Consider the following 18,320-nt stretch of genomic DNA (forward strand, 5'->3'; position numbering starts at 1 on the left):
GGGGTTTTCTAAACCCTTCAAACAGAAGTTAATTAACTTCTTGTCAGTGGAGTTTTGAAATAATGGTTCAGAATAGTGGATTCGTTTTTTTTTCTTTCGCGTTGTGGGTTTTTAAAGATTTTGATGACAAAAATCTTATGAAATTGCGTGATGTTGGCACTTATCGCACGCATAGGACACTTTGTGTGTTTGGTTTTTATGCTCAAATAGGTTTACAAATAAAAATGCGCATTATGAAAGAGATTAAACAATCGGGCCCACTATTCTGAACCAATTAAAAACAGTAATAATTTGCACCGATTACTTATAAGTTAATTGAATCCATTTAAAATATTAAAAATTGTTAAAAAAATATTTAAAAGACATCAAAAAGCGGATGAGAACTTGGTCGGGAATTTAATCAACTAAATTTAGAACGAAATGTGAAAACGGATGACCTGGATAAGAGAAGCGTAGGAGAAAATCGGGAAGCGGAGAGATGAACTCCGTATAGTTTCGCATGTTGAAAATGCGCATTTTTGCCAACTTAAACCCTTAGTCATTTCGCGAATTCTGCAGAAATGCTCAAGTGTCACCCCAAGTCTTGTTTGTGTTTAGTTATTTGATATTTTAGTGATGGTTAGAAAAAGATCTGTGCGAAACATGTCTGACACGTGCATTGTTAGCTTTATAGATTTCATTTTAGAGTAACCGTTTTTAATTGTTGTTTCTTTTTGGTTCAATATTATCACGCTATGCAACAACTCAAAATCTTCGAAATAATTATTTAAATGATTGTCCATGTAATTTTTTCTGGTGGACTCCAGGGCCCGGCCCTGGGGAAAATACCCACCTGGCAGCCCCTCGTAAGGGTACTGGTGGCTACCACCACTAATGGTGACAAATAACGGTGATAGGTTTATCACCATTACGGTGACGCTTGCTATTTCCACTCGCGCGGTGATAACGCCTATCACCCAATTTCTTGTAGAGGTCCATAACCCCACGTACATATTTGAAATTAGACAATTTATGTACTAATTGAGTTGTGTGGCTGGGCCAGTGTGCATACATAAAAAATAGTAAGCATGCAAGCCTGCGAAAATGGCTTTTCTCATTTTTTTGCAGGAGGTAGTGTGGGAATCATGATTGTAATATATTTATTTAGCATTGGCATTAGGTTTAAATCGTTTCAATTAATATCTAGTATGATTCAGGAAGCTTTGTCCAATTGCATAATGCTGTAATTTTGATTACTCAATCGTCATTTTCGCCAAATGTGACATTTTTTTCGCTAAATGGTAAATTAAAAACCTTGCACTGAAAATGCCGTAGAATGGGTGAAATATTTTTTTCGCCAAATGGGATTTTGTTTTAATGTACTTCAGAATTTTAACATGTTGTGGTAGTAAATGTTATTCATGAGTCATGAATCATGACAGAAAACTTCTAACGACAAGATTCAGAAATTTCTGGTCTTATTTCTGTTCCTTGGAACAAGGAGGACAAAACCAAAACAAACCGAGCAAGACAAAAAATTGAAATAGCACGTACAATTTTTCATCCAGACTTATTTATTTATTTATTAAAGAAACATGTGCAAATTCTACAAAATTTAAGAAAGGAAAAAGTGTAATGTTTCTTACACAAAAGGTGTCAAAAATCCATACATTATGTCACGGAAGTCGCTAGCTAAGATAAGCTCCCCCCCAAAAATATCGCGAACTTGGGCAGGTTCATTTTATTTGCACGTATGAAATCCTTTATATTGCTCACAGATTCTTGCCCAAACTGGAAACAAATCAGTACAAATATGTATGTATGTAAAAAAAAATATATAAATTTGCATAATCAAATCCAGAACATCTCTTACAGAAAAGTTGTCGATGATGACTTTGTCCTCAACGGCATCCAACGCGACGATAACTTGCTTAAACTTCTCCAGCTCCTCGTCGGTCAGCGTGCATCGCAGTATTTCGCGATGCCCCATAATTTGCAAGGTTTTCAGGCCTGAATTAAAATATGAAAATCCGTTACAGAAATTTTCACAAATTCTGAAACCTTGCGTGTGTAGTTTACTCTTAAAAATAATGATTCCCTTTTCTTGAAAGCAAATACACGCCGAATTCAATCGTAAGTAAACTATGTTAAATCCAAGGTAACGTTAATTTGATAAGATAATGAGTAAGTTTACTTTGGATATCATATCGTATAATTTACTTATAGAATTCAGAGTGAATTAAATTCTCAAAAGGGTTCAAAAAGTGTGCAAAAAAAACTGCACAAATTTCCGCAAATTCTTTAACTCACGTTTGTACAAGTCCCCAGCATACAACAAATCGTGGATGACATACGCGATTTCTTCCGGAAACGTGGGCAGCGCAAGGTCTAAGTGTTTCAACGATTTCCAACCCACGCAGGCCCTGAGGACGACGTCCAACTCCATCTCACTCACGCGTCCACGCCAGTCCGTTTCGCCATACGTGTCCAACGCCAGCCTCTCCAAGTTCGGAAACGCTGCCTTCAATCCGTCGAAAAGTCTGAGGTCGTGGATCTCCCGAAGCGTCAAACTCGTCCCGTTTCCGAAGATCTTTTTCTTGGCGAAAATATTTTTCAAAATTTCATCCAGACTTTTCAACCAAGTAAATGCCTTCCCAAGCACGAGCGTTTTCAGACTCTTGGTATTTTGCAGGAAGTCGCCGCACTCAAAAATGTCGACCATGTGGTTTCGAAAGTACTGCAATTTCGACATCTTTTTCGGTAAATTGAATCCAGAATATTTGAAAGAGTTGAAACCCGTGGGTATGACGGCTTTGTCGGTGACGCTGCCGAAACGTAAGGTGACAAGCTGATCACCAACTTGCGCCAAGATTTTCTCCAGTTGGGAAAGCTTGTCGTCCGCTTGAAAGATGTCGTCTGGTCGAACGCCGTCTAAAGCGATGGTTAAGGAGTGGATACGCTTAGAATTCGCCAAATCTGGAAAAACTTTCCATGGAATCGTGACCTCGGCTAAATTGGGCGCGGCGTTGACCACTTCCTGCACAAAATTGGTGAGAAATGGGGTCACCAGTTTGGAAGTAACTGAGAAAAAGGTCAAATTTACTTTAGGGGGGAGCCCCTCCAGAATTTTCTTGTAGTTATGATAATACAAATTCGTAAATGGAGACGAAATTCGCAACCGTTTCAAATTCGGACAGCAATTTTGCAAGATTAGATGGATTGAATTTAGGTAGTCTTCCTCGTCGTGGATGATAACGTCCAGAATTTCGACGAGATCGCCAAACTTGTCGCAAAGGTGCATCAACTTGGCTTGGCTGGCTCCACTAATTTCCATCTCATCCTCGGGAAGGTCACTCCATGTGCTGACCCATTTCGCCAAACGGTCATCCATTTTGTAACATAGTGCGAAAAATGGGACAGGATCGCATGTAAAATCGTCGTCCTGCTTGGCCAGGTTTAATGCGAGTCTCGGATTTTGAAGGGAGAGGACCATTTCGTTCCAGAATTTGCAAACGAGTCGACAAGTTTTCAACGGGGTGGAGCTCTTTTTCAATATTTCCGTCAAGATCTGAAAGGTCAAAGGCAGGAGAAAATATTGGAATTTTTACTTTATTTAAAATTTTCTATTTTGCTCACAATCGGATTATTTAGTGCGATCTGGTGCACGCTTGTTGTTTCTTCCTGAGGAGATTCCATTTTGCATCAAACCTGGGTTAAATTAAATATCAAAATTGTAATACTTTAAATTAAGCATTTGCAAACGTTAAACACTTCATATTTCATTAAAATTTAGAGCTAATGCTAGTAAATTCTGTAACATTTTACCAAACCGTGAAGTTGCTCAATATTCTGGCGAAGTATAAAATTTGTGAAATTAATTACGTGAAAATTCGCCCTTCTTGGCGAGAGAACACATGTTGTTGTCGCGCAGGATGAACAATTGAGACGAGGAAATTGAGATTGATGGGTTGCGCGGGACGAATAAATTTGGCACGGCAAATTAAAAAAATTGCAAATATTTTTATACTGTTAAATATTGTCAGTTAATTACTTGTAAATTTCACACTTCACTTGAATATTAATCAACTTCAGAGTTTGGTAAGGCTTTACAGAATATTGTTACTTATTAATGGAAATGGAAATTGTATAGAAAAGACATGAAATAATTTCATGTTGAAATAACTTTAACTTTTTTAAATACTCAATCGAACCTTTATATTTAATTGAACTCAGGTTTTACCGAAAATGGAGCTTCCTCACGAAGAAAGGAGCGCGCAGCAGATCGCACTAAATAATCCGATTGTAATCAAAATATAAAATTGTCATGAATTGTAAAAAATTTGCAAAATTAATATTTTTTCCTGTTTTTTTCAGATTTTGACGGAAATATTGAAAAAGACCTCCGCCCCTTTGTTAACTTGTCGACTCGTTTCCCACTTCTGGAATGAAGTGGTCCTCTCCCTTCCAAATACGAGACTCTCGCTAAATCTTCACCACAAGGACGAACGTTTCCCAAACGATCCTGTCCCATTTCTCGCACTCTGTTTCAAGATGGAGGACCGACTCGCGAAACGGATAAACGCCACGTGCTCCGCCCGTTCCTTAAACCACAACGTTTTCAACAACTCTTTCTCCGCCAAACTTATCCACGTTTGTGACAAATTTGGCGACCTGGTCGGAGTTTTGGACATTTCCATCCTATTTGAAGTCTGTCTTCCAGCGATTTACCAAATCCTGCAAAATTGCTGTCCGAATTTGAAACGGTTGCGAATTTCCGGCACATTCACGAAGTCGAATACTTCTGGCAAGCAGGAAACTCTGCAACGCTTCCCACCAAAAGAAAAATTGACCATTTTCACCCTAACTTCCAAGCTGGTGACCCCATTTCTCACCCTATTTGTCGAGGAGGTCGTCAAAGTCTCGCCAAATTTACAGGAGGTCACAATTCCATGGGGATTTTACCCAAATTTCGCAAATTCTAAATCCCTCTCCTCCCTAATCATCGCATTGCACAACGTTCGTCCTCTCGACATCGCTCGCGCCAACGACCAGCTTTCAAACCTGTCGAGAATCTTGGGTCAAGTCGGTGATCAACTCGTCACCTTATCTTTTGGCTGTGACGACGATAAGTTCAACATGGAGTCAGCGGAGTTCGATTTCTTCAACAATTCTGCATTCTATTTGCCCAGAAGGATGTCGAAATTACAAAATTTTCGCAACGATATTGTCGACATTTTGGAGTGTAGCGACTACTTGCAAAATGCCACCAGCCTGAAAACACTCGTGATTGGGAAGGCATTTACCTGGTCCAAACGTCTGGATGAAATTTTGAAAAACATTTTCGACACGAAAAAAATCTTTGGAAACGTGACGAGTTTAATGATTCGCGAGATCCACGATCCGGCATTTTTGGACGAATTGATGACAGCGTTTCCAAACGTGGAGAAGTTTGATTTGGATACTTATCAAAGAACGGACTGGCGTGGGGGCGTAAGTGGGATGGAGTTGGGCGTGGTTCTCAAGGCGTGTGTGGGTTGGAAGGCTTTGAAACATTTTGACATTGCGGTGCCCACGTTTCCGAAAGAAATCGAGGATGTTATCCAGACTTTGTTGGATGCTAAGGAATTGTACAAAGGTAAGTTTTTTTACAGATTTAATTGAAGTCCACTCAAGTTCATTGAAAACAAATGAAAAGTTATCTGATGCAGAATACTCCAAAATAAATCAAAAAACTCCCAGAGCTCCACTTATCTACGGTGCACCTAAAGTGCATAAACCAGACACACCTCTCCGGCCGGTGGTAGATTTCAGAAGTTCCCCTACATATAATCTTGCAGCAATGTTGTCCAACATTTTGAAGAAAGTAGCCTCGAAACATGAATATACTGTCAAAAATGGAGAAGAATTCGTGAAAGGAATAAAAAATATCAAAATACGACCAGGGGATCAAATGATTTCTTTTGATGTTGTCTCACTTTTCACAAAAGTTCCCATAAAAGAGACCCTGAAAATCATCAAAAAAAGACTTCAAGATTATGATAACCTAAATGAACTGACAAAACTCTCAATCAATGATCTAATGGAGCTGATTAAAATTTGCTTAAAATCCACCTATTTTAAATACCATAGCAAATTTTATCACCAAACTGAAGGTACCGCTATGGGATCCCCCATCTCACCAATAGTCGCAGAAATATTTATGCAAGAATTGGAAAAAAAGCTTGTCAAAAACAATCGCAACATTATCTACTGGCGTAGATTTGTGGATGACGTCTTTGCCATAATAAGGATTCGAAGGAAAAGCCACATTTTAAGTCTAATCAATTCGTTCCATGAATCCATTCAATTCACATTTGAGGATGAACAACAGGGACAATTACCTTTCCTGGATCTCATGCTGTACAAGAAACCGGACAACTCGATTGGTCATCAAATTTACAGGAAGCCTACGCATACAAACTTGTACCTGAATTATCACTCTTTTCATCCCCCGGCACACAAAATTGGCGTAACGGATACCCTGCTGACAAGAGCTTTAAGACTGTCAGATGAAGACCATTTAGAGAATGAAATCAAATACACAATCAAAATCTTGGAAGAAAATAATTACCCACGAAAAATGATTGAATACAGACTGAAGAAAGTCAAAAACAAAATGCAGTATAACAATAACAACAACTCACTAGGCGAACCAGTCAAAAGAATTATTTTACCGTGGGCAGGTGAAACCACCACAAAAATTGCACGATTTCTAGAAAGAAAACTAGAAATGAAAATAGGTTACATTCCTGGCCCGAAGTTATCCAGAATGCTAACCAACACTAAAGAGAAACCGAGAACAATAAATTGTGGGATTTATTCAATTCAATGCAGTAATTGTCCAGCAAAGTATATTGGAGAAACAGGACGTGATTATACTACAAGAATTCAGGAACACATTCATGCCATTAGAAGTGGAAATGTAAGATTATCTCCTGTTGCTCTACACATGCATGAACATGAACACAATTTGGACCCAAATTCGTATAAATTAATTCTAAAAGAACCTAGAAGATATTTTCGGAAATTTAAAGAAGCACTGTTCATCAAAAGTACCACTAACAAGATGAACATTTCGAGAGGAGTCGCAGTCAGCCCTATCTGGTCAAGTACACTAACAAACTTTTTAACATATACACAATAGCCCTCAAAGTCCACGTAAAAATTTATAAATGTAACCATGTAATTATTTGATATCAAACAAAACTTGACTTGGAGGAGGAAACGTACACATGAATTTTAGTTTACAAATATATTTTTGCCTGATGAAGAAATTCTGTATGAATATCGAAAGCTTGCAACAATAAATACTTCAAGTTAAAATGTCCTCTGATGCCGATGTAATGGATCAATAAGTTTTTTTAGAAGATTATTGAAAGCATGACGGTTTCACAATTTGCGAAAATTTCTGCAAATTTTGTCACATTTTATTGTTTTACTTATTTTTTCCCTATTTTGATTCAGGCTTGAAAACGTTTGAAATTATGGCGCATCGCGAAATAGTGCGCGCCAGGCTGTTCGCGGACGAGATGGAGCAGCTTAAGCAAGTTCTCGTCGCGATGGATGCAGTTGAGGACAAGGTCATCATCGATAACATTTATGTGAGATGTTATTCAAATTAATTGAAATGAAATTTAATATTATTTACATATTTGCACTGATTCTGAATTTGTTTCTAGTTTGGAGAAGAATCTGTGAAGAAAATATTGAATTTTATACGTTCAATGGATATGAACATGGCCAAGTTCGCGATTTTTCGTAGGGGGGCATATAAATATTAAAGATTTGACGAAGCGACGACTTCCCGAATAGCATTTGTGGATTTCTTACACAAGTTTTGTAAAGTTTACACATGCAGGATGCATTCCATCCATGGATGAATATTTAAATAAATCTTCCGTATTAATTCAACTTGTTCTCTTTACTATCATATGTAGTAACACGTTTAATACGTAATCCTACATATTCTCATTACAAGCAACAATTACAGATGTTCGAATGTAGTATAAAGAGCAGTAAGAATCGCATTTTTTTACTGCAACAATAACCCAATACGCATTAAGTTAATGGACTTTTGTAGTTAGATACTGCTAGATTTTATTTTAATTTATTCGTATATACCAGTGAAATAGTGTATCGCAGAAATTTTAAAAAAAGTCAGAAAATTTGTCGAAAAACCTGTCTAAATCTAGAAAAATGAATTTCTAAAATCATCCATAGAAAACCTAAACTATACTTAAGCCTAGAGAAAAAAACGAAGAAATTCGATAAAATAGTAGATTTTTTAAGATATTTATTTACGTACATATTCCGTTTGTACATAAGTAAACGGATTAAATGCATGACGGGTTCTTATAATTAGTTTGTGGTACAAACAGTATTACTAAAATTGGTGAAAAATTCAAGGGAATAAAGCAAAAGCAGCAGGAGCAGGATGGAGAATAGGAGTTCTAACATCAAAAAGGTATGATTATCACAAATAAATAGGTTAATACAGGGTGGTTTAAATGTCGGGTTACAATGATCGCAAGTCTCCATTAGTTACCGAAATTTTGCCTCTGAAGTTCAATATTTTAAGAATTTTGTAATCAGTGTTCCATAAGGTTTGATAAAAATTAGTAAAAATCTCAATCCCAAATCCGTGAAGTTTAGGAATTTTTTCCATTGTAACCTGACATATAAACCACCCTGCATCTTAGCATGTCTATTTAATCAGTAGCCGTGGGGACATGTGGGGACATTGCGATTGTAGGATAGGGGAGGGCTGGGTTTGTATGAGATGGGGAGATAATGGGGACATCGAGTAAATGTGGGGACATTGTCCCTCTGTCCATACACTTCCTTCCGCGGCCACTGGTTTTAATTATCTGATAAGTTAAACTTGCAGGAAAAAAATGTGTCACAAAGATGCGCCGAAGACTCGGAGGAAGAGGAAAATTCCGAAGGTTCGATTTATAGTGCAAACTGCGGTTGCCGTAGAAAAAGGGGCGAAAACCGAGACAAGAGGCTTATTAACCGGAAAAGAACTTTAAAACGCACTGTAGAAATTTTTTTAGAATGTTTCTGGGAATATTGGAAAATTCCCAGAAATATTCAAAGCTTTCTCTAAAATTTTGGAAAATTCCTAGAACTACTGTATTCGAAACTTCCTCTAATATGTTGGAAAATTTCCAAAACTATTCGAAACTTTCTCTAAAATACTGGAAAATTCCCAAAAATATTCAAAACTTTCCAGAATTCCCCGTTTCGGAGCAAACTTTACGAATTTTTTAGGGAGAACACTCGTAACGTAAGCTCTCCGTTGGGGGACCTTTTTCGGCCCCAATTTACCCGGATTTTCTTTTTCCCCGTTTCTCGGGACAATTGCAAAAATCGAACCCACGGAAAATTCACGTCCCCAGAACTTGAACCCTCGTCAGAGCATGGTATCGCAGAAATCGCCGTAATTACGACCGGGCTGGCGTGGCGGCGGGCGTGGTGGTCCCCACCGTGGCGACGGCGGCCCTGAGCTCGGCGGGATTTACGAGCGCGGGAATTGCGGCGGGGATTCAGTCGGGAATCGGAAATGTGGCGGCGGAGTCGTTATTCGCGTCCCTGCAGTCGACCGGGGCTTGGGGGGTTCGCTATTGTGGGGCCGGTGGGGTTTGCTGCCGCGGTGCTGGTGGCGGCCGGCGTTGGAACGGGGCTTGTGGTACGGAAGGTGATTAAGGATAAGGAATTAGCAAGAAGGAGGAGACGTTAATAAAATTGTGAAATTAATTTGTTAATAAATTTTGGTTTGAAGAGAATTTTTTGCGGATGTATTTTGTGTTTTGTTAAAAGTAAAATTATGAAGTTAATTGATTTAAAAAGTTAATAAATTTTGGTTTAAAGAGAATTTTTTGCGGATGCATTTTGTGCTTTGTTTCATGTAAAATTATGAAAGTAACTGATTGAAAATTTAATAAATTTTGGTTTAAAGAGAATTTTTTGCGGGTGCATTTTGTGTTTTGTTAAAAGTAAAATTATGAAGTTAATTGATTTAAAAAGTTAATAAATTTTGGTTTAAAGAGAATTTTTTGCGGATGCATTTTGTGCTTTGTTTCATGTAAAATTATGAAAGTAACTGATTGAAAATTTAATAAATTTTGGTTTAAAGAGAATTTTTTGTGGGTGCATTTTGTGTTTTGTTAAAAGTAAAATTATGTAATTAATTAATTGAGAAAGGTAATAAATTTTGGTTTAAGAACATTTTTGTGGATGCATTTTGTGTTTTGATATGGCGTTAAAAATCATTACATTTTGTAAATTGGAGCTGGTTTATAGTTTTGGGTGGAGATATTAATATGCAAATTAATCGATGGCTTATTATAATTTGTTAAAGCTAAATTAATTGTTAGTATCAGTATCAGTGTGAATTAAATTTACATACGTACATTCATACATCGAGTATAAGTTTTATGTCCATGAAAAAATTTATCTTCTATATTATAAGCTGGAAATGTTTGTCTACAACGGAAGTGCCAACACTTGAGTCGGCGTGTTTTTCTCGGGCCCGACGGTTGACGGGGGTCCCTGTTCCGACGACGACGTGGGGGCCTCGGGAACCTCGATGCTGGGCTTTAGGCGCTCGGAAGCGCTATTCTCGCTGCGCCCAAAATATTGCAGATGAAGCAGCTTGGCCGCGTCCATCGTCTGCCCGGAGCGATAAGCTTGCAGCCACGCGGGCAATTCTTTGCCCTGGGAGCGCAACGCGATTTCCTAAAAATAGTAACGAAAGGATTGAAATGGTTAATTGTTCAGTTTTGTTTAAGGTGCCATTGGATCCGGGTTTTGAATTTGAATTTGTGTGATCTCAACTTTCCCTTCTTGCATGTATTCATTTGGAGATTTTGAAACGTTTCCATCTCCTCGCGTTTTTCTGTAGAAGGGGTCGTCCATAAATTACGTAATATCGTGTATATAATTACGTAATTTATGGACGGCCCCAAATAAATATTTTATTGCGTCTAAAAATAATTTTTAGGTTTAGAAAATTCGGAGGGTAGAATTTTGATTATTTTTTCTTCTAGGAGAAAATAGTCATTTTTTCATATTATTTTTCTTCTATTTTATTTCCATTTTCTCACGGAAGAAAAAACATCAAAATTCTGTCTTGAAAAACCTAAAAATTATCGATTTTTAGATGGAATAAAATCTTCATTTTTTAAAAAACGCAAGGAGATTAACACATTTCAAAATCGTCATTTGAATACATACAAGAAGGGAAAGTTGAGACAACAAATTTAAATTCAAAACCTCATACAATCGAACCTTAAACATTTTTCATGGCGATGAGTTGACCTTAATTTTGTACTGTCTTGTGCAAAATTGAAGTTTTAAGCTCGCTGATAAAAATTCCAAATAAATTTAAAAATTTATAATTTTCAATTTTTGAGCTCGTTCTTTGTCTCTGGCTCATTAATAATTTAGTCTCAAAATATATAAGTTAAAATTTTGTATTCATTTAAAATTTTTACGATTCCATCCCGAATTTAAATGCATAGGAGTGTAAAAATGCTTAACATTATAATACCCACAACTCATTTACAGTACAACTCTTTACAATGGCAAAATTGTAAAATTGGCAAAAATTACAATGGCAAAATTGGCAAAATTGTGGAAGAATTTTGATTCTTTATTCCGTGAGAAAATGAAAATAAAATAGACGAAAAATAATTAAAAAAAACAATTTTTCTCATGAAAAAAAATCAAAAATAGAATTTTTAATAAAATATAAAAATCGTCACCTTCTTTCTGTTTTCTAAGGTGGTGGGCTTCCGAGGGTTTTTCGCCTCATCCAGAATTTTAGGGTCGATCACGACCTGCTGGTGACAATTGGGACAGGGCACCGACAAACTGGCAGGGATGGGCAAAATATTTGGTTAAAATGTACACCAGCTCGGTTCTTACCATGGTTTGGATTTCCTCCAGGGCTGTTGCACTCACAAAAAGACGAAAATCTACGTGGGGAAGACAGCAGTCGTGCGAAAATATGGCTTTTTTTATGAAGAAATTGGCTTTTTATTTATGAAAAAATGTTGTATTTTTAGAAAATCGTGAAAACTGAGTATTTTTCCGGGGTAAGTTAATTTCTTCGCAAAACCTGTATTTTCGACTAACTTTTGTCTTCCCGGTAAACATTTAGCAGTCATTAAATGTTTTTTTTTCAAACATTCTTAAAATGCAGTATTTTGATCGCGATAAAAAGTTAAAAATGCGAATTTTGTGTAACACTGTTGCCTTTTCGACATGGATTTTCGTCTTTTTGTGGGTGTAACAGCCCTGGAGGAAATCCAAACCCTGAGAATAACCGAGCTCAAAATATGGTATTTTGAAATATTAATACATTTGACATTGGAAAAATATAGTATTTTTTATTATTTGCCCACCTCTGCGGACTGCTATTTTTCTCTGAATATTTTCGTTGTTGTTGTTGTCGCCATGACATCGCCGTGCTCAGAATTTTCAACGACGTCATAATCCTCTCCGGGCTGGGGTTCTCCGTAACCGAGGGCGTGGCCAGGGGGAAAGACGACGTCCCTGCGGAGGAAGGACCTGGTTGGGCTGTAAATATAGGGACGCCCACGTATTACGCACAGAGTTACAGTTTTACTTTTTAAATTTCTAAATTTAAAAAAACACAATTTAGTATTTTTAAAAATTTTGAACATCGAAATTTTAACGGCTTATCGATTATCTATAATTATCCTTATTTCCGCGTTGAAATCTGGCCATGAGTAACGTCTTCTATGTAAATATCAAACTCTATGGTCTTTAAATATGCCTCTTTTTAAACCACCCGCCCATTCCTAATTTTTCCTACCCCATGTTATTTAGCTTATCATGGGTAAGATGAGCGACCCAAACCCAAACCCACCCACCTTTTTGATGACGTAATACATGGGGTTCTCACATTTCAGAATTATTGTTTAATTGGAAAATATTTCGAATGAATTTTTACCCTGATCCGAGGGCGTGGTTGGAGTTGGCAGTTGGGTTGGGGATGACGCCCAAAAGTCGGAAGTAGAAGAGGGTTGGGCTGGAAATATTTAAAAATTATTGTTAACTAACGATGCGATGGTGTGAAGTGTAACCCTCCGATTTGGTTGAAATTTTGAAATTATGTGGTCCCCGTCAATACAACCAACGTTGTTTCTTACGGCAGTTTGTGCGATGGTCAGAATTTGCCAAAATTTTTGAGGTAAAAGTTGAAATTTTCGCACGCGGAGGAAGCAAACTCAACTTCCATTCTATTCCTGTGCTAAAAATCATGCTAAAAAATTTTGGCAAATTCTGACCATCGCACAAACTGCCGCAATCAAGAAACGTTGGTTCTATTGACATAGACCACATAATTTCAAAATTTCAACCAAATCGGAGGGTTACACTTCACACCATCGCATTGTCAGACTAGGCGTCTAAAATGGGACGATTTTAAAAACCCGTTTTTCCAATTTTGGCAAAATCGGTTTTTCAATAATTTGATTTCGGAAAATTTTCAGAAACCACTTTTCAATTCTTTGTAAAACCGGGTTTAAACTGTTTTAAAAATCGGTTTTTGTCCAAGTTTTAAAACGTTTGTAAATATAATAGCTAAAAATGTAATGCAAAGTTAAAATTAAATATTGCCTTGGTAATGAGGCATTTCAGAAAAATTAATTCTTATTTAAAAAATGAGAAATATTTAACATTAGCTCCAAAATAGTTTGTTTTATCAAAAATCGATAACTGGGGTTTGACTGGGTATAAAATTCGGTTTTTGAACAGTTGTAAAATCGATTTAAAAAAAAACTAAAGATTTTGGATGCCCAAATTTTTACCGATTTCATCCTGAACCGTGGTCGGATTTGGCAGTTGGGCCGGGGACGCGCTCCCCAATTCGGCGGAAGGACATCGTTTGGCTGGAAATATTTCGAATTATTAGCAGAAATGTTTTTAAGCCTGGAAATTTGTATTTTTGAAAAAATGGCCGAAATGTTTTTCATGAATATTTTTTTTAAACTAAAATATTTGTAAAAATTTTACAAAATAATTTAAAACAGCGTAAAGTTTGGAATATCTACTCGAGGAGGTTGCAAAAAAATAAGTTTCTATGCGTCTTATTAATATTTTTATAAAAAATATGGTAAAAAGTGCGTGTAAAAAATGTATTTAAAATATATTTACCCATTTCTGCGTAACCTTGTTAAATTTTGAAATTTTTCGAAAATGTAGATTTATGCAGATTTATGTAGATTTCTCTAGCAAAGAGAATCCTTGGAGAGAATTAATTAACTGACGAGTGGATGAAGTTATTTACGCATGCATGCATTTTGAGACATCAGCACATATCTTTTTTCCCAGTAAGGCATTCATCTTTTCCAGGGTTTCGCCGTGGTTTTAACCAGTTTTGGAGAAGGAATTTTTAAACGTGCAAAATGTCAAAACGTGCTCAAAATGGGAAAAAGTGTGCAAAATAGAAAATGGAGTCACGACTTTTTTTACAAATGTATGATTCGTAATCTCGAAATAATTTTTAGAATTTTGCCGTAATGCGGCATGGTTGGAGAAATTTGTTAACTTTCTTGTTAGCAAGAAAACTTGTTAAAACGAAAGTTTTACTAAATTTCGTGGTATTAAAAACTCACTAAAATGCTCTTAATTAATGGGAGATTCATACATATCTGTGCATAGATTTGCAAAAAAAAGTCGTTCATTTTGAAACAACTTGTAACATTTAGGTCAATTTTGGACATTTTAGTTGTCCAAAATTGTTTCGCGCAGTTTTGGACACTTTTGGACAGGGTCCAAAAGAGTTATTAGGTCCAAGGTTTTGTGAAAAACGGAACACTGGTTCTTTTATGCAAAATAAAAGTATCCAATTTCGTCTCCCATCAAGGCACATGGTTTCCATCCACGAGGAAATTTACATCTTTAACATGAGCAAGACATTCATAGTTTCATTCGTAGAGCGAAATTTGTCATGAACTTTGATAAAGCAGAGTCAGCATTTTTTTAATTACTACATATACTCAGTAACCAGAGACGTTAAGATGTGAAGCACACTTAAAAATTAAGTAGCGATATCCGCCGTAATTGTAGCAGCGAATTAAATAAGTTGAAGGAAACTAGTGGTCGAGGAAGGCGTGGAATTTCTGCGCAACAATTTGCCCTACACTCTTAAAAAAATCAATAACCGTTGGTATTGATACGTGACTCTACCGCGTGGTATTGATCCGGTATTGAATTAATACTACGTGGTAAAAAATTTAATACCAATTAGTATTAAAATTACTACCATGAGGTATAATTTCAATACCGGTCCAATACCAATATGGTATAACCGTTTAATACCAAGGCGGTAGAGTCACGTATCAATACCGTTAGGTTTTTTTCAATACCAGGTTTCTAAGAGTGTACATATGTAAAGGTTTTGGGCAGAAAATTGGGCCAAATTAAGAAATAAGGAGGAGAAGAAAGTGGTTTTCTTGCAGGGAAATATTTTTCCCTGGGAGAAATGCAAGGCGCAAGAAATAACGCGATCCCGCTGTAAATACGGCGCGTTGCTGGATGGCGCATATTTCTCGCACTTGTTTGCACTTCTTGCTCCCCAGTGCATACCTGTTCAAAAATTTAGTTTTCATTCAAAAGTTAGTCATCCCAATTTCTGACTGAAAATTTTCATTCATATTCACTCATTTTCCTTCAAATTCATTTCACTTCACTTCATCTGACTTCATTTCTTACTTCACGCCATGTATTACATAAGCATAGGGTGAAAAATTAAATTAGTGAAAAATCTTTCATTCACAGTCATTCATCAGAAATGGCGGAATCTTTCACTCATTTTCACTCAAGTCACAGGAAATTCATTTTCATTCAGTATCATAATCACTCAAATGAATGAAAGTGAACAGGTATGCCCCACTGTAGCAAATACCTACGCAGCATGTGTCATTCATGAGTTATTACCAATTTTGTACACCCTTTTTGTTGACTTGGTTCATGTAAAAACCAAGCTATCACCTACCCGGAGTATAGTGTCTTTACGAATATTTAATTGTGCCTTGCTCGTTGGAATTAAAGAAAGCGACTGAGTGAATATACGATTATTTTATCTAATTAAACTAGATTTTATTTCCAACAAATTACTAATTTGTCAACACAATTCAGAGCTCTGCACTAACACGAGTTGATTGGTGACTTACTATTAACAAATTAATCGTGGACATCAATTACAAAGAATTCACAATTCTTACTCTTGATTTCCTACCACGACGACTAAAATCCAAAATGTCTGACTTTGACAACGACTAAAACTCGACTGTGTGGACTTTTTCCACCTTACTTACTTACTACGACTTAACAAAGAGAGACGCGCACCCAAAAATCCCACCCCCGTCGTCTCCATGGCAACCACCACCACGACAGGGGGCAATTGTAGACGCGTAATCAATAAATTTCATACATAAACTTATTTTACATTTAACAGTTCATGAGAAGAATTTCATGAAAGTATGTACAAATCTCCAGCTGTGCGGATGGATGTGCTTAAAACTGGAGCAGCTTCATCAGAGTCGAGACAGTGTCAGGTTTCATATCTCAGACGGGACAAGTTTTTGCAATGTTTTGCATTTACTGAGTGAGTAAAGAGTATGCAAATCCTGATGCAGATCATTGACTAATTGATGAAGGTCGGATATGTATGCATCTTTTTCATTTGATGACGACTGACAGTTAGACTTTATGAATGTGCGTATAGATGGCAAAAATTTCGAAATGATTTTACATATTTCTAGGTTTTTAGACATAACAATATTTCTGCCATGATTTAATTGAAAAATACTTCGGTAAATCTTTTACAGTTTTTCAAAAATATGTATGTATATATGTACTTTGTAAATACTGCAATGATTTTAGGTGATTTTTCCCCAAAGCTAACGGCAAAGCTGGGAAAACATAGCTGCAGATTTCTGCCCAAAAAACTCACTCAATCTCAAAATCTCACACTGCCTCAAATTCTCACTCTGCCTCCAACACATCGTCGCTTTAGTTCCATTGTGTGCCCAGTGTTAAACGCCAAGTTGAATACGTGGAAAAAGGGAAAGTTGAGACAAAACAATGGACAATTTAAATTTAAAAACAATGGAGTCCTAACCATCTGCCGACCAGGGCTTTCTAATTAATTAGTCAATCTAATTAATTATCTAATTAAATAGCATGTCTAAATTAATTATTAATTACTAATTAACATTAACTAGTACTACCACAGCTAATTCTAATTACAAATTAATTAGAAAATCAGTAAAAATCACCAATTAATTGGTAAATGTTCTAATTAATTAGCTAATTAATTGGCTTAATTAGCAACCTGAGTTTAATTACTAATTACCAATTAATTAGATAAAATATTTTCCTTCTAATTATCAATTACTAATTAATTAAAAGTTTGACTAATTAAAAAGCTCTGCTGCCGACATATGTAAAGGCAACGCTTGGTCAGTGACGACGACACATTTCATCGTGACGAGAAGAAAGGGTTCAGGTTGCATATCGAAGTGGACCAAGGTAAACGAATACGAAGTCTCAGGTTACATATTTTTATGACTCGCAGACCTCAATAATTGATGAATGGTTCCATCTACAAATATAAATAAAACTCTAAATTCGCCGGAAAATTTTCATAATTTTTTTGAAAAAGAAAATCAAGCATTGTTTCTGGAAATATAACCATACTGCAGGATAAGAACGAATCGAGCCACAAAAATATGTACATATGTTAATGAGACAGACAGATTTAGCATGCGGATTTCTTTGGCTCCTGGTTTTTTTACCCATCGAGAAACCAAGTCCTAATTCTGCTGGAAGTCTCTCAGAAGGAGTATGATAAGCAGACCTCAATAATTGATGAGGGATGATTTTCTTATGGGGAGAATTCCATGCAAAAATATTTTATTCATATGCATATGCCCACGTGCTCATGCAGATAGCAATGGATAAATATGTAAATATGTACTTTTACGTCTAAAGGGTATCATTTAGTTGGGAAGTGAGACTTCTAACCATGGTTTTTCATGTTCTATTTTTAACTCAATAAAATGTATGGAATTCTTTTCGTCTTAATTAATTGAAATGTATGTACGATTTATCAAAGAATTTGACTCCAGCCAATTTAAATCCAACCTAGTTTATTAATTTAAATCGCATCTTTTAAAGTCAATTAGTACAATATAAATTACACTTCTACTCATTTATTATGCGGTTCATCACTCGTATGGAAATAAATTAGGTGTGGTTAAACT

The 18,320-nt window shown here is 36.3% G+C and overlaps 3 protein-coding genes across 4 annotated transcripts; 1 reads left to right on the top strand and 2 right to left on the bottom strand.

Moving 5' to 3' along the window:
* Positions 1 to 1,548: 1,548 nt before the first annotated feature.
* On the bottom strand, positions 1,549 to 3,902 carry LOC118439215. Of its 2 annotated transcripts, XM_035860322.1 has the most exons (6): positions 3,805 to 3,902; positions 3,616 to 3,687; positions 3,083 to 3,547; positions 2,290 to 3,016; positions 1,853 to 1,989; positions 1,549 to 1,770 (listed from the first exon to the last, which is right to left on the bottom strand). In XM_035860322.1, exons 2-6 carry the CDS (start codon positions 3,673 to 3,675, stop codon positions 1,672 to 1,674), a joined length of 1,488 nt encoding a protein of 495 aa, XP_035716215.1. In that variant the 5' UTR covers positions 3,676 to 3,687; positions 3,805 to 3,902; the 3' UTR covers positions 1,549 to 1,671. The 2 variants fall into 2 exon arrangements, with proteins under 2 accessions (XP_035716215.1, XP_035716216.1); XM_035860323.1 differs by having other exon boundaries at positions 2,290 to 3,547.
* A 73-nt stretch (positions 3,903 to 3,975) lies between these two features.
* On the top strand, positions 3,976 to 7,878 carry LOC118439262. The gene is made up of 5 exons (XM_035860417.1): positions 3,976 to 4,077; positions 4,213 to 4,281; positions 4,354 to 5,614; positions 7,483 to 7,619; positions 7,698 to 7,878. The coding sequence occupies exons 2-5, from the start codon at positions 4,225 to 4,227 to the stop codon at positions 7,797 to 7,799; spliced, it is 1,557 nt and encodes a 518-aa protein (XP_035716310.1). The 5' UTR covers positions 3,976 to 4,077; positions 4,213 to 4,224; the 3' UTR covers positions 7,800 to 7,878.
* A 539-nt stretch (positions 7,879 to 8,417) lies between these two features.
* LOC118439209 (putative uncharacterized protein DDB_G0290521) lies at positions 8,418 to 14,301 on the bottom strand. Its single transcript, XM_035860319.1, has 6 exons — positions 14,206 to 14,301; positions 13,860 to 13,940; positions 13,001 to 13,078; positions 12,429 to 12,603; positions 11,787 to 11,895; positions 8,418 to 10,758 (listed from the first exon to the last, which is right to left on the bottom strand). The coding sequence occupies exons 1-6, from the start codon at positions 14,207 to 14,209 to the stop codon at positions 10,507 to 10,509; spliced, it is 699 nt and encodes a 232-aa protein (XP_035716212.1). The 5' UTR covers positions 14,210 to 14,301; the 3' UTR covers positions 8,418 to 10,506.
* Between the last annotated feature and the right edge of the window lie 4,019 nt (positions 14,302 to 18,320).

Source organism: Folsomia candida, unplaced genomic scaffold (assembly GCF_002217175.1).
Source record: "Folsomia candida strain VU population unplaced genomic scaffold, ASM221717v1 Fcan01_Sc032, whole genome shotgun sequence".
NCBI classification, from domain to species: domain Eukaryota; kingdom Metazoa; phylum Arthropoda; class Collembola; order Entomobryomorpha; family Isotomidae; genus Folsomia; species Folsomia candida.